Below are 15,895 nucleotides of genomic sequence, written 5' to 3'. Positions count from 1 at the left end.
CCATGATTACAATGAATGTAGAATGATTTCTAAAGGAAATTTGGAGGATTTCAGTACACATATTTTTTGAGAAGTTAATCCTGAAAGATTGAAGGTGGCATGTCACTCTTTTGGTGTATATTAGAAATCCTGCAAATCAAAGAGGGCCAAAGTGTTCAAATCTGCAGCTAGGCACTAATATGTTGTCTTCATTTGCAGATACTAGCAGGCCCGGAAGTGCAAAAATGTTGGGCAATATAACAATCCCATTGAATGCCTTGATCTTCATCTCACAAAAATCACTTTTAATGAGTACCGAGGTACCACAACGGAAATTAAATTTGCCAGGTTCTTTGTTGAGAAAGCAAGGTTTCTCAAGGTAATGAGGTTTGCCCTATGTTTAGTGCGCAGAAGTGAATGGTTTGCTAAAGAGCGCATGCGTCTACAACTGAATGGAAAAGACTCTGCAGAAGATGAATTTCAGTTTGTAACTTCATATGACAGATTATTCGGAAGTCACTGTTTCAAGCCGCTATATGACTTCTCGATGGCTGATCCTTTCGCAGAAATAATGCACGAAAAAAATTATGAAGAAGAAGAAATTGATTTGCAGAATAGTTTGAACCTTGTAATGTTTGAACTTGGGCCTTGTAATGCTGGAATTTGAACCATGCAATATTTATGGTATTTGTTATATAACGTAATTGGATGTTTAATTTGATTTTGCAATCATGTCCTGTTATAAGTATACATGTTGTTCTTGTGTAGAAAAAGCATAGATGTTGTGCAACAGAGCATATCACATCACACACGGACCACACTAGGGAACCCATCGGTGATGAATTCATCAATCGTTGACAATTGTATACCAGCAAGCATTTGGCCACAACACACACGGCTTATTCCATCACAAACAACTCGGATGGATCAACTGTATGCCACATATCGCACACGCAACTCTAATCTAATTCCTGGTTGATGTCTCCTCCATTGCTCGCACAGTTCGTCTTATTTTCCATTTATCATTGTGTCGGCCTCTGCTCGCATCCCTCGGCGTGCTCTGCTTGCCGTTAGGCGCTACGGCGCCCTCTGCTCGCGTCCCTCCGCGCGCTCGGCTTGTGGATGGCTTTTCCCTGCGTGTTCAACTGCTATATGCATATGCTTGCTCCCCGTTGAGGCAGCCGTGAAGCACTCTGCTCGCGTCCCTCTGCGCGCTCTGCCAGCGGTTTGGGCCCCCATATGCATGTGGTTGCGCCACACGCGTCACCACGATGCAGTTAGGTGCGGCAGGACGGAGTTACGTGCAACAAATTAAAACTACCATCCGGGCATACCGATATTCCAGGCCGTCCGGCCTCCCCATTGATTCCTGCGACCATTATAACCTTAGTGTCTTCAACCTTTTGATCGCGCCTCACAACACAACAAGCACACTCATGACGACAGATACAGAGAGGATATCTAGCGGCGCTCCAATGGAGTTCGGCGAGCATAAAGTGGAGACCCATGCGAGGGAGACGGACCTCTCAGTGGTGTACACCATCGACCCGACCGTGGTGGATGACTACATCAACACCGTGAGAAGGTTGCTTGCTCGAGACAAGTACAAGGTGGTCGGTATCGACCTCCAGTACACCGGCAGTCATCCCGGTATAGATCAGAAGGTTGTAGTCACCCAGTTGTGGATGCACCATCATGTCCTCATCTACCACCACTGCGTGGCCACAGGTCCTTGCGACCGTTTCACCAGGTTTGTCAACATCACCGATTACAAGTTCCCTATGGTGGAAACCTCCGACGATGTAAAAGCTCTCAGGGTTACGGGCTTGGCCTGCAAGAACTTTGTCGAAATCTGTGACCACTACAGGGTCTGGGGCAGCACGAAGAAGGACTCCCTGGTTGAACCCGCCTCGGCCATCATGGACCCCTACTACGAAAAGATGAAGTAGGATGACAAGAGAACACACCCCGTATCCTAGCATGGGGCCTGGATATGACAATTGGATGAAGCTCAACACAAGTTTGCGGCCAAGAGCGTGTACACATGCTACGAGATGCATAGGTGGATCGTTGATATGAGGAAGTGCCTCCTTCCCGTAATCGACGAGGTCGGATTGAGCCACCAGTAGAGCAGTGGCGGCAAGCATCACAAGAAGAAGTAGATGATGATCAGATGATCGTTTATCCTAGATAATTATGCATGTAATACTTTACTTTGGTGTGTGAAAATGTCATGTGTGTACTAGCCACCTATGTAATTGGATATTTAATTTGGTTATGCAATCATGTCCTTATAAGTATATATGTTGTTGTTCTATCTACAATCACATCGCACACATACCATGATAGGGAAACCGTCGGTGATGAATTCATCAATCAATGACATTTGTATACCAGCAAGTGTTTGCCCACAACACACACGGCTTATCAGCAGCAATTGTCTGTGTTATTATCGGTCTTGGCACACATTTCTGATTACGGACCTGTTTGCCGCATTTCACACACGTCTTGGTTACACAAAACATTATTATTCTCTTGGCTCAACGCAAACAGTTCACCCAAGAAAACTGTATGCCCTCTATCGCACACACCTTGATCTGGCTAACCGTTTTTGTTATGTTGCCTAATCACAAATAGTTCATTCGAGTGAACTGTATGTCGTATATCGCACACACCTTCATATGGTTACCCATTTCTGTTGTTCTACCTCATCACAAACAGTTCATTGGAGTGAACCGTATGCCACGCATTGCACACGCAACTATAATCTGAATCGTGTTTGATGTCTCCGCCATCACAAATGTTTTGTATCATTTTTGACGGGTTTTTTACATCCCCGTTTGCGATTAATGCATCGCACACCAGTGGCGGAGCCAGCGCCCGGCGACCCTGGGCACTTGTCCGGGCTCGCTGGCTACGTGCCCGGCTAAGATGGCCCCATTACACAGGGAAAATCGTCAACACATCGTGCTTTACCCGGGCAGCTGGGCTAATCAGCCAATGGGCTTCCTTTTCCTTACGTTACGGGTCAGCTGAGAACTAGGCATACTGGGCTACTAGCCTAGCAAGCAGTTGTTTACTTCGGACCAGAAAGACCATGAATTTTTCAAAGGAAAAAGGACCACGATTGGTCGATCGCCCCACCCCCAGCGACCTCGCCTGTTCGTCTGTTCCATACTGCGGCACCATGGGTCTTGGAATTGTTTTGTCAGACCCTGAATTGTTTTACTACACATTAGGTAGTGTAAAATAGAACATGTATGCATATTTTCAACAGCACATAGCCCCTAGCCTGGTGGAAGTGCTTTCGCTGATGCAGGACCAACTACCAGATTTTTAGTTTTAATGTTATTAGTGTTTAAAAAACTGTGATGGGTTAGGGAGGACTTAAACCTACGGATTAGGTAAATGATTGACATCTGTTGACGTGACAAAGAGATTTGTGTATTCAAAGGGTTAAATACTATATCTTCTTCTAATAAATGAACTTGAATTGTCAACATCTCCAATGTTGTCACCTCTGAGTTCTGCCTTTTGGCGGACGTGGCCGTCCTAAACTCCGACTCCCGCTTCAAGATAACTACGGTCTATGGGCCTACTGCGCACACCAGAAAAGATGATTTCTTTGCGGAGCTCCTCGCCCAGAAACCACCGGCTGGCCATATGTGGCTGGCCTTGGGGGATTTCAACCAAATCTACCGTGCGCGCGATAAGAACAAGCGTAACATAAATCATAGTCGCATCAACCGCTTCCGTGCCACCCTCCAGGTGTGTGAGCTAAAAGAATTACATCTTCAAAACAGAAGATTCGCCTGGAGAAATGAGCGGGTGAACCCCACGCTTTGCAAGCTTGACTCCTACTTCTGCAATGCCGACTGGAACATTCAGTTTGACACCCATGTGCTACATGCGCTCTCCTCCTCGCTCATTGACCACTGCCCTTTACTCCTCGCCGACGATCGAGGCCTCGTAGGCCTCGGAACTTCAAATTTGAGAACTTTTGGTGTTCCATCCAGGGTTTATCCGAGGTTGTCGAGAATGCTTGGGCTACGCACACTGGCCATACTGAGCCCTACCAAATCCTTTTTCACAAGCTCAAGAGAGTTGGCATGAGATTGACAAAATGGAGTAGAAGTTTGTTTTTCAAGCCCAAGTTGCACCTGCATGCTGCGCTGTTGGTTATCCTTCGGCTCGATGTTGCTCAAGAGTCACGGACTTTATCTACTGAGGAGATGGACCTAAGAGCAAGATTAAAAAGAAGGGTCATTAGCTTGGCGGTCCTTGAGCGCACAAGAAAGAAGCAATGTGCCCGCTCAAGCAATCTCAGGGCAGGAGATGCTAATACCAAGTACTTTCACCTTAGGGTGAATGCGAGGAGGAAAAACCATATTCATCGCCTCAAACATAACAACGGCTGGGTTACAAACCACAAGCAAAAAGAGAAAATCATTCATGACCACTTCACTGAGGCCATTGGAAGAGGGGGCCCTCGAACCAAGGACTTCAACTGGCAGAACCCCGAATTTGAGGAAATAGATCTTCATGGACTTGATGACCCTTTCACCATAGAAGAGGTGTGGAATGCCATCAAACAAATGCCTAGTGACAAAGCCCCCAGCCCGGATGGTTTTACAGGGGCATTCTTCAAAAAATGTTGGCATATCATCAAAATTGATGTCATGCGTGTCATCGATCTGTTGGAAATCTTCATGTGGGAAACCTCCATTGGTTAAACTCCGCAAATGTCATCTTGCTGCCCCAAAAGGAAGGGGCGGAAGGAATCACCGACTATAGGCCCATTAGCCTTATACATGCCATTGCCAAGATTATTCCTGAAGTGCTTGCCCTACGACTCGCCCCCCTCATGAACAACCTTGTCTCGCATGCCCAAAGTGCGTTCATTAAGCGACGAAGTATCGACCATAACTTCATGTATGTGTGAAATCTCGTGCGACGACTTCACAAGAGAAAGACTCCTTCCCTCCTCTTCAAGCTTGACATCCGCAAAGCGTTCGACTCTGTGCGGTAGGAATACATCCTTGACCTCATTTAAAGGAGAGGCTTCCCAAACAAGTTCAGGGAGTGGATCACCGCTCTTCTTAAGACATCTTCCTCGAGAATCCTTCTAAATGGGAAACCCGGCAATGCCATCAAACACGGGAAGGGCTTTCGCCAAGGAGATCCGCTATCTCCTCTCCTCTTTGTCATTGCCATTGATCCTCTCCAAAAAGTTCTTAATTTGGCCACTCGCTGCGGGATTCTTCACAAGATCAGAGGGCCTGGCACTTGCTTCTGAACCTTCCTTTATGCGGACGACGCGACTGTATTTGTCAAGTCTTAAAGGAGGATGTTTCGAACCTTGCAACCATCCTGGATTGCTTTTGTCGGGCCACAGGATTATGCACAAACTTCCAGAAAAGCTCTATCGTCCCCATAAGATATGGGAGCTTGAACTTGGACGAGATCCTCCATGAGCTTCCAGCCTCCCGAGCCTCTTTCCCAGTGAAGTATTTGGGCCTTCCTCTCTCCGTGTGGCAGCTCAAGAGGGTCGACTGCTAATACCTTGAGGACAAGGTCGCAGGCAACCTTGTCTCTTGGGAAGGTGGGAATATCACCATAAAGGGTTGGTAAGTTCTTGTCAAATCACTGCTCACCTCGCAGGTGATCTTTCACGCCACTTCCCTCATCATCCCGCCCGGCACGCTTGCTAGCATCAACAAGATTGAGAGAGCTTTCCTCTGGTCTGGGACGGACAAGATGAATGGAGCCAAGTGCAAGGTCAATTGGGAGACGATGCGCCGCCCTAAGGATCAAGGGGGCCTTGGTGTGCTTCATCTTGGGAAATTTTCCCATGCACTAAGATTACAATGGCCTTGGTATGAGTGGAATGACTCCCATCGGATGTGGGCGGGAATGGGCAATCCCTGTGACGAGGATGACATGGACCTCTTCTATGCTTCGACCACTATCACTATTGGCAATGGGGCTATTGTGCCTTTTTGGGACTCCCCTTGGTTATTTAGTAGGAAACCAAAAGATGTGGCTCCACTCATCTTTGAGTGCTCTACGAGGAAAAATTGGAAGGTGCGTGAAGCCTTACTCGAGGGCGCATGGATTGGCAAAGTCAAAATTTTGACCTCCTTTACACTCGAGCATATCCGTCAATTTATCCATCTTTGGACCTTGCTTCGGAATGTTCATCTCGAGGAGGATAGGGTGGATTCCATCGCATGGAAGCACACAACGAATGGTGAATACACCACAACCTCGGCGTATAGGCCGCAATTCTTGGACATTGCACACACAGAGATGAATAAAACCAATTGGAAGGTTTGGGCTCCCCCAAAAATCAAGTTCTTTGCTTGCCTAGCAATTCAAAATCGTGTTTGGACCGCCGACCGCTTGGCCAAGCGAGGTTGGGACAATTGCGGACTTTGCCCACTATGCAAGAGGGAGCAAGAATCTGTGGCTCACCTCTTCTACAAGTGCCGATACACGTCGAGGCTCTGGGAAATGCTGAAAGTATGGCTACAATTGGATACCATGGATATTACTACTTGGCCGGGGGAACGATCGATCAAGGATTGGTGGACAAGGATGTCTAGCGCAACGAGGGTGCATAGGAAAGCTATGGCCTCCCTCACAATGCTTGTTAGCTGGACTATATGGAATGAGAGGAACGCGAGGATTTTCTGCAACAAGTTCAAGCCACCCAACATCCTATTTATCAACATAAAGAGCGAGGCTAAACTTTGGATCACCGCTGGGGCAAAAAATGTGGGTCTTTTGATGCCGGGAGAGTAATGACCATGATGTAATATTTTTCAAATTTTTTCTTTCACAATGTGTTGCAAACTCTTGTCCGTTTCCTACTTTCCTTCTTAATTAATGGATGAGGCAAAGCTTTTGCCTCTGTTTCAAAAAAAACTTGAATTCAATTTTTTTAAATACTTCCTGGCAAAAAAGCCAAAATTTTAATTCATTTTTTAAAAATACTTTCAGGCCAAAAAGGCAATTTTTTGGAGATTTTTAGAAACTCATTTCTCTCGGACCCTTCTTAAAAAAAGGGTATCAAGTAAAAAAATTGATTCAAACACCTGATTTCAATTTTCCAGATTATACTGTTAGGCTCAAACTTGCCCAGGCTTCACAAAATTTCAGGCTCCGCCCCTATCGCACACAGTTTCCTCGAAGAGTCTCTGATTATAGCATCGCGTTTGGACCATCCTCCAGTAGTGTTTCCTTCCCCGGTTGTCCTCCTACACACCTGCATCATCCCAAGACACGACAACATCGCCTAGGAGCGATGGCTCTGGCTCCAGTTTACGACTCCACCCTTGTGTGTCCCCTCCAAGTAGAAGCATCTTTTTATCCTAATGGCTAGCAAGCTCGACCACTTTTTTTTGGAACGAAGGCTCAAGAAGAGCCCGGCTTTGAATTAACAAAGCCATCAACCGGCCAGGATTACAACTCCAAATTACAACACTCACCAACTAAACAAAAGAAGACAAAAGGCAAAGATACAAGGGCGCCAGGGACCAGCTCACAATACACATACTACAAGCTAGAAAGAAAGATCGGTGTAGAAACTCTAGCTTGGAGATGCCATAAACCTCTTGCACGCTGAAAACCAAGGCGAAAGTGAAATCCTGGTCAGGAGAGTGCACCGACGATGATGTAAGGCTCGCTGTTGCCAACACACCCGGGCTTGAAGAAGACACATCCATCCCGATCCATCATCAAAGAAATCCCCTACCTCCTCGCCTGGCTCGAAGGTGCCGCACCGTTGAACGATGGACATGCTCACCCTAGAGCCTAGATGGATCGCATCGAAGAAACCACTTGGGCGGAACCAGGCGTTCCTGACATGCCGACGACGACTCACCTAGAGCAGAGCAACACCAAAAGCCATAGTTCTGACATGAAAGAGGGCGAGCAGACAGAATGCACAAATGGGCAACAGCAAGGGCCAAGACCAAAATGGAAGCTTCGGCTCGCTCTACGAGCTGAAGTGCAGCCACCGTAGGAGGGGAATCCTATCCCCTTCCGTCCTGGAAGATCCAAGGGCATCGGAGGAATACACTGCAACCCAACGCAGAGCACCAAAACACCTTGACCCAGCACCAGGGGAGTCCTCGCCATTACTGGACGCACGCTGCCGCCGCCGACACACGCCACCTACACCACAACGAAGCCCACAACCCATCTGTGTTCCCAAAACAGCGCCTTCAAGAAGGTTACGGCGCCAAGGGCGTCGCCGCCGCCCAACAAAGTTGAGGATTTCTCCCGGGAGACACAGGGGAAGGGGATGGGGGGCAGGACCTGAACAGCGCCTCCGGGAAGGTGCGCGGCGCCCACGGGCGTCGCTGCCATCGCCGCCGGCATGGCTGCTGGGGTTTCCCCCGGTCCTGCAACCGTGTCACCCGCTCCCACCCGCAGCAAACCTGGCCCCCATGACGAGGCGGGTCGGATCTGGGGGGGGGGGAGCTCGCTGGAGGAGAAGGGCGGTGGGGACGACCAGATCTGACGCAGCCGGAGCTGGCGCTGCCGCCGCGCGCTGGCCCGCATTCTTCGAGGATCTCGCCGTCCACACGGCCAAGAACCGCCGACCCGCGCCCACGCCGCCGGATGCCAAAGCCGGCGACGCCACACCAGCCGGGGCCGCCGCCCCAGATCCAGAGGCCCCCCCGCGGGCGAGGCGAGGCGGCGAGGGCCCCGCCGCCACCTTCATCGGCGGCGCGCCAAGCTTGCTCAGCGGCAGCGGCCTCGGGCGGCGGCGAGGGGAGGGCGAGCAGGGGAGGGAGACGGCGGGGTTAGGGTTTCGCCCCTCGAGTCGCCCGAGCGGGCGACGCGGGGGAGGGAGGGGACCGATATCAAGCTCGACCACTTCGTGCTTGTGTGAACCCGCTACCCTTCATAACTCCACTACACAAATCCTATTTCGATTATGGGGGTTTGAGGATATAATGGCAAGCTTGTAGCAGCCATGAGTGGATCGTCAAGCACTAGAGGCACCTCCAACGTCGACGGATCTTCCTTCGCGGCTCCTTTTTTGCATGGAATCTTTCGTGGATCCTAGAAGGGCACAGTTCTCCCCTTGAGGCCACTAAAAACATTTCTTCTCAATTTTAGAGACAAGTAGGTTATTGTGGTATAGTCGGATATCTTTTTCACATGCTATATTCTGGTGTCTGGATACACCTATATTATTTTCACATAGAACCTCATGCAAATTTGTTATTTGTACCAACACAGCTTGTTGCCCTCATCGATTACTTTGTTGCATGTGAATTAACTATAAGAGTATATTTGTTCTTCATGGTTTCCACGTAGATGATTATTTTTAATATTTAGGCAGCATAGGTGCATATTAAATTAACTATTATGTGGTTGGACTACCACAAATTAAGCGACCAGGCCAAGCAGGCCATGGCGCTTGAGGAAATGGCTATATGGTTGTAAGGTTTCGGGGATTGTTTATGGTTGTAATGTGTGGTCTGGTTGGTTCATTGTTTGCTAATAAACTATGGCGGAGACTTTATCACTTTTGAGTTGCGATGATCCGAATACGGTGTTGTGGCTAAGTTTGATGCTTTTGAGCATATTGTTGTGATAACTACTAAATGTTGTTGGATTTGGATATTAATGATTTAATGTGCTAATAAATTTATATGAAAATTCATGCTATGCTAAGTAAGAGGATATTTCGCTGAACTTCTGTTTATTTGCATGTTGAATTTATGTACTTTTTAGTATTTAATTGGTGAAATATATCAAAACAAGTGTCATTTCATGCCAGAATTCAGCAACAAATTTATTCCAAAATCATTTTTTTTTGCAGATCACCACACGACATGGCTAAGGGGAAAATCATCTTTTTAGTAGTCGCTTGATGGCCAACCAACGAAATGGCAAATATATACCTAGTGCAAACTTTCAATGTTGTGAAATTTTGGAGTAACATTGGGCATAAAGTTAAATTCTTGGTGCTATATATGGAATTTCCTAAATGTAATATGGTATACAAAAGACACATTCACTAATTGACTTGACATAATGTTCTTTCAAATAGCGCAACAACATATAAATATCTGAGTCCAAAAAATAATTAACGATGCCTGGCTCAAATATTCATGCAAATACCAAAGTAACATATATGCATGCAAATAAGATTGGAAGAAATCCAATAATAATAACTGAGTAAGTGATCCACACTAACGTATTTATCTCAACATGTAACCAAGCATGCAAAAGGGCTTAAATATTTTTATTACATGATGCTATTTATTTCAATATTTTCGTAATTATACATTTATCATAATCATATGTAAATAGATAAGAGGATTCATATCTATTATGAGGACGTGGGCATAGCCCAGTGGTTGGGGGCGCATGATTGTAAACCCAACGACCAGAGTTCGATCCACGTCGGGGACGAATTTCTGGAATTCTCATGAGGGATGCTTCTTCTATATCAATAAACCGTGGGTGCTAGTGCCCATGGAGTTTCATTTTTTGAGGACGTGGGCATAGCCCAGTGGTTGGGGGCGCATGATTGTAAACCCAACGACCAGAGTTCGATCCACGTCGGGGACGAATTTCTGGAATTCTCATGAGGGATGCTTCTTCTTTATCAATAAACCGTGGGTGCTAGTGCCCATGGAGTTTCATTTTTGAGGACGTGGGCATAGCCCAGTGGTTGGGGGCGCATGATTGTAAACCTAACGACCAGAGTTCGATCCACGTCGGGGACGAATTTCTGGAATTCTCATGAGGGATGCTTCTTCTATATCAATAAACCGTGGGTGCTAGTGCCCATGGAGTTTCATTTTTTATGAGGACGTGGGCATAGCCCAGTGGTTGGGGGCGCATGATTGTAAACCCAACGACCAGAGTTCGATCCACGTTAGGGACGAATTTCTGGAATTCTCATGAGGGATGCTTCTTCTATATCAATAAACCGTGGGTGCTAGTGCCCATGGAGTTTCATTTTGAGGACGTGGGCATAGCCCAGTGGTTGGGGGCGCATGATTGTAAACCCAACGACCAGAGTTCGATCCACGTCGGGGACGAATTTCTGGAATTCTCATGAGGGATGCTTCTTCTTTATCAATAAACCGTGGGTGCTAGTGCCCATGGAGTTTCATTTTTTTTTTCATATCTATTATAAAAAACTCATCAGAAGTACAAAGCACCCCAATAATAATATCATATCTATCTTTTGTTTCAGTTATTATATTATTAATTCATATATTCATATTCATATAATTAAATCTCATTGGAATATATGTAAGAAAATTCCCAGGCAACGTCCGGGGCATCATCTAGTATATCAGCATATACAAGTTTCCTTCAAAGAAAACAAGAAAGTGCATTTATGAAATCATGTCGTGTGGGCACCTACAAAGAGACGTTCATAATAACACAACTGCAACAAGCAGCAATTTCCCTGACGCCTACGCAGCGACAACTATTTCCCGGTCAATCGAATCTCTAGCCTCTCACGAATACCACTCATGTTGTCTGTGTACGCAGTATGCTCGATCGTGCATGAACCCTGAAACGCACATTTATGTCTGCACAACACATGCATTATTCGCCCACGGCCCACTCGTCCGCAGAGCCGAGCTCTATACACGGAGGAGATTTATTGCGCAACAGATAAAAGAGGATCCAACTCGTCACATTATCGGGCAATCATTCTGCTTCCTGCCGGCTAGCTCTGTTCATCCCCAAACAAATCTCTCGACACAGATGTACCACACGGTGAGACAGAAGCATGTGAATGGATTCGAGACACACAGCAGTTGTGTGTCTGTGTGCACGCATGTAAAGTAAATCCGTGAATGCATGCACAAGTACGCATGTACGACTCCCAAAAAGGATGTGTTCACTTCAGGCTGGCCATAGTAGAGGTATCATAGTCGGTATAATGCACTCGAAAATAGCAAATATAGATAGATACCGTAGCAGAGAATTAAAGAAAAGGGGGAGAGAGAGAGTTAGATTAACATAGATAGATACCGTTACATGATAAATGTTATATCACTTTGTGTCATGCATGGCCATAAATAAGGTCATCTATGATACTACTTTATATACTATGCATTATGAAAGTAGTATCATACACTAGTATCGTATGCATGACACTATAACGATACTTCCACTATGAGTAGCCTCGGAGCCAAGCATGCAGCGCGCCAGTTTTGATGTACAGCTAGTTATCTTGTCATAGTGTGTTTTTTTCGCCATTGCTCTGGACCAGGCAAGGGTTTGCATGCAGGGTACAGTCGTCATTCACAGTTTCACGTACAAAGATAGAGTAGAATTGATTCCATTTTCCAGGACACGGCAGGTACACGACATGCACAGATGCAGGGAGCAGTGCAGCATCACAGGCTTGCACGACGGTCGCCTCCGTGGCATCGATCAGCCATCAGCATCAGCTCGAGCTGCTGAGTCGACCGGCCTCCTCCTCCTCCCGCTGTATCCTGGCCAGGATCTCATGCACAGCGGCCGCAATATCTTCCACAGAGCTCAGCTTGGAGCCATCCTCCACCTACCGTACGTGCAAAAAAAACAACGATCACCACCACCGGACGCCGTTCTTATATAGAAACGGAAACCAACCGTCGACGAGCCACGGCTCGTTCCGTCGATCTGTCTCCATCACCTTATACTCCATTATAAATAAACTAAGTAGCATAGCACGTACGGAGAAAGGTTAATTACCTTTAGGCTGAAGGAATACAGGACCATGGCGTCGACGGTGGTCACGTTGAGGTGGAGCGGCGGGATGCGCAGCTGCTGCAGCCCGGCGAGAAGCCTCAGGAGCTGCCTCGGCCGCCGCCGGGAGAGCACCTTGAGGCTCGCGTGGCCTTCCACCATGGTCACCTCGATGTCGGCCACGCCGGCCTCGCTCTTGAGGCCGCTCGAATCGGCACCGGAGCCGCCGTCGCTGGCGGTGGCCTGCGTGGCGTTACACGAGGTGGAGTACTGTGGGAAGGTGAAGGAGCTGGCGAAAGGGGATCGGCCGGTGCGGTTCTTGACGCTTTTTTGGACTTCGAGCGATTGGAGGAGCTGCTCCAGCTCCTTCACGTAGTTGATTGCCCCTCCAACTATGGATGCTTGGTCGCCCTACCAAAATGTAAAAGAACATTATCAAAAAAATATACAGTTAATTTCTTAATGATCAGCCACTCATTTATTTGAATCATACGATTGAAGCAGTGATGTGTTTTTTTGTCCAACCAGGCGAACCCCTTTTCATGCATTAACCCCTTTGGGTTTTTTTCTTGCGAATTATTAACCCCTTTGGTTAATTGCTCAATGGAAATGACCGGTTCTTACAGATAGCAAACAAAAGGGGAACCGGAAGAAATATGCTGAGTTGGAGCATTAGCATGAAACCCGCTGAGAGTGCTCGCCCTAAAACGCTCCTACATGACAAAAATCTACTAACACAATAAGAGCTCGAGAGATGCTAAAATCAATTAAATCATACATATACAACTAATAATGTCTTAATGATTACTCACTCATCTGATACAATTGAACTTGCATTTTTTCCCAAAGGGGCGAATCACCTTTTCATTCATTAGTTGCTCAATCGAAATAACATGTTCTTGCGGATATCCAAAGGGGAATGGAAAGAGAGGTGCGAGTTGGAGCATTAGCAGAACAATCGCTGCGACTGCGAGTGTTGACCGGTTCTTACAACAAAAGGGGAATGTGAAGAGGGTTGTGAGTTTGAACATGAGGCAGATACTCGTTGAGAGCGTTGACCGGTTCTTATAGCAAAAGGGGAATGGAAAGAGCTTTGCGAGTTGGAAAATCATCAGAAAGCTTGTTATGAGTGCCCGATGTCGAAACACTCTACGGTGCAAAAACCTACTAATAGTGACACTATAGACACTTGAGAGATTCTAAAATCGAGTAAAGCTTATGATGCTTAGTAAATATAAAATCGATTAGAGCTTATGATGCTTTTTTTTTCTTTTGAAAAGAAGGTTGAAACCCCACATCTGCATCATTGTGATGCACACAACCAATTCTTATGAATTATTAAGAGCTTATGATGCTTAGTAAAGATAAAATCGAGTAGAGCAAATAAGCAGGCAGATAAAATCGAGTAAAGCTTATGATGCTTAGTAAATAGTAGTACCCTTTGAGCGTAGGATTGTGGCATGAGTGAGCGGAGCGCAGCGAGGTACTCGTTCATCTGGCGGCGGCGGTTGCGCTCGACCGCAATGTGGGTCCTCCGCTGGCTCTCCACCTCCTCCTTGTTCTTGACGATCTTGGTGCGCCTCCGCTTCCTCCTCCCCGTCGCCGCCGCTGCCATGGCCGGCTCCGGCGCCGCCGCCTTGCCCTCGGAGGACGCCTCAGACTGGTCCCAGCTGGAGACCGGCTCCCACTGATCCTCCGCATTGGGCGCCACGGGGGCGGCCAAAAGCTGCTGATCCCAGCAGTCTTCCAGGAACCCGCCGGCGCCTACCATGTCGCACCAGGGCCCGAGCCCCGGAGCCTGGCCGTAGCCGAAGTGGCCTTGCGCGAACACCACGGCCTCCAGCGCCATGCGCGCGCCGGCAAGCGGCAAAAGGTTCACGGCCTGTGAGTGTGAGGGAGACGGCCGGAGATCAACAAGACAAGCTAGTAGACAGGTGGCACACACAGTACGCGGCGGCAGCGACACAGGTACTGATCGGCGTGTGAGGTGGGAGGGAGGGTGGCGAGCGGCGCCCGCGTTTTATAGGGAGCGCGCGGACGGAGGGAGGGATCGGAGGGGACCATCACCATGCGCGCGCGAGGGCGTTGGTGGCGCGCTGTGCTGCCACTTCGGGGAAGGAATCAACGGGGACGCGTCCGACCCAACGGTTTAGGCAACAGAATCGGGCAAGGCCAACAAGCGAGAGAGAAGGGAAGGGATCGAGACGAGGAAAAATATACTGAAAACTTGGGCCAATGGCAAACAAAGGGCAGAGGGTTGCAAATCCACAGGTCCCGGCGGGGTGTATTTGCAAACTGGGCTGTACGGCCTCGGGTTTTTTTCAGGTGCAGGGGGGCGGTCAAATTATGCGAGAGTGCGTGGACCGAGAGATTCTCTATGCATCTGCTGCATGCACGGTGGCCCGCCCGCCCGGGTAACATGCAGCGCCAGCTTTGCGCACGCACCTAGCACTAGCGCTAGTACACACCTTGTCCAGCTTGCTGTCGAGATTTTACGGTGAGCCACCCACCCAAACTAACCTAACCTAGCTCAAAGCCTCACCATACGTCTACAGCTTCACTGCAGCGCCAACTCCTACGTAGGAGCACTGGCTAGACGGCTAGAGCAGCCATATGAAGGTTCGGACTAGCCAGCTGCATGCATGCATGCATGTGCTGTGATTTCACCGTTCATGCATCGACCTCCTTCTCCTTGGCCACTTGTACAATTCAACTAGGCGCCGCGCCTCATGTGACATCTCACTACAAAGGTTATATGGCGCATCTGTCTTTCGGTTGCCTGTAGCCTGTAGGCAATGTTTTTGCCTGCTCTGCTAGCTTCTTGTGTGCTTGCAGATTAATTAAACAAGCCCAAGTCTAGAATTACCCCTAAGTACTACAAGCATTCACCCTCTGAAAATAGTACAAACATTAACCTAGTATTATGTATTTTAGGTTGTGGAGCAGAGTGGATGGAGGGCGGCAATGGCCCGGGAGATGTGTGTTGTTGTGTCGCACGGGTTTTGGCTGACACCGTGTGGTCGGTAGGATCACGATGCCATTGGGTGGCGACAAGTTGGATCCATGTCATCGTTGAGGGGCCATTCTAGGGCTACTCCTTCCGTAGTAGGAACGGTCTCGTTCTCCTTGTAGTGATGGCGGCTAAATGGTTGTGGTTCCAACCAAAACCGCTGGTTTATGGACATTAGGT

At 47.9% G+C, this 15,895-nt stretch overlaps 1 protein-coding gene across 1 annotated transcript; it reads right to left on the bottom strand.

Moving 5' to 3' along the window:
* Positions 1-11,956: 11,956 nt before the first annotated feature.
* LOC123088090 (transcription factor bHLH96) lies at positions 11,957-14,863 on the bottom strand. Its single transcript, XM_044510248.1, has 3 exons — positions 14,144-14,863; positions 12,712-13,116; positions 11,957-12,538 (listed from the first exon to the last, which is right to left on the bottom strand). The coding sequence occupies exons 1-3, from the start codon at positions 14,552-14,554 to the stop codon at positions 12,422-12,424; spliced, it is 933 nt and encodes a 310-aa protein (XP_044366183.1). The 5' UTR covers positions 14,555-14,863; the 3' UTR covers positions 11,957-12,421.
* Positions 14,864-15,895: the final 1,032 nt, after the last annotated feature.

Source organism: Triticum aestivum, chromosome 4A (assembly GCF_018294505.1).
Source record: "Triticum aestivum cultivar Chinese Spring chromosome 4A, IWGSC CS RefSeq v2.1, whole genome shotgun sequence".
Lineage (NCBI taxonomy): Eukaryota > Viridiplantae > Streptophyta > Magnoliopsida > Poales > Poaceae > Triticum > Triticum aestivum.
The sequence above is the reverse complement of the archived record's forward strand: the minus strand, read 5'-3'. Positions and strand labels throughout refer to the sequence as shown.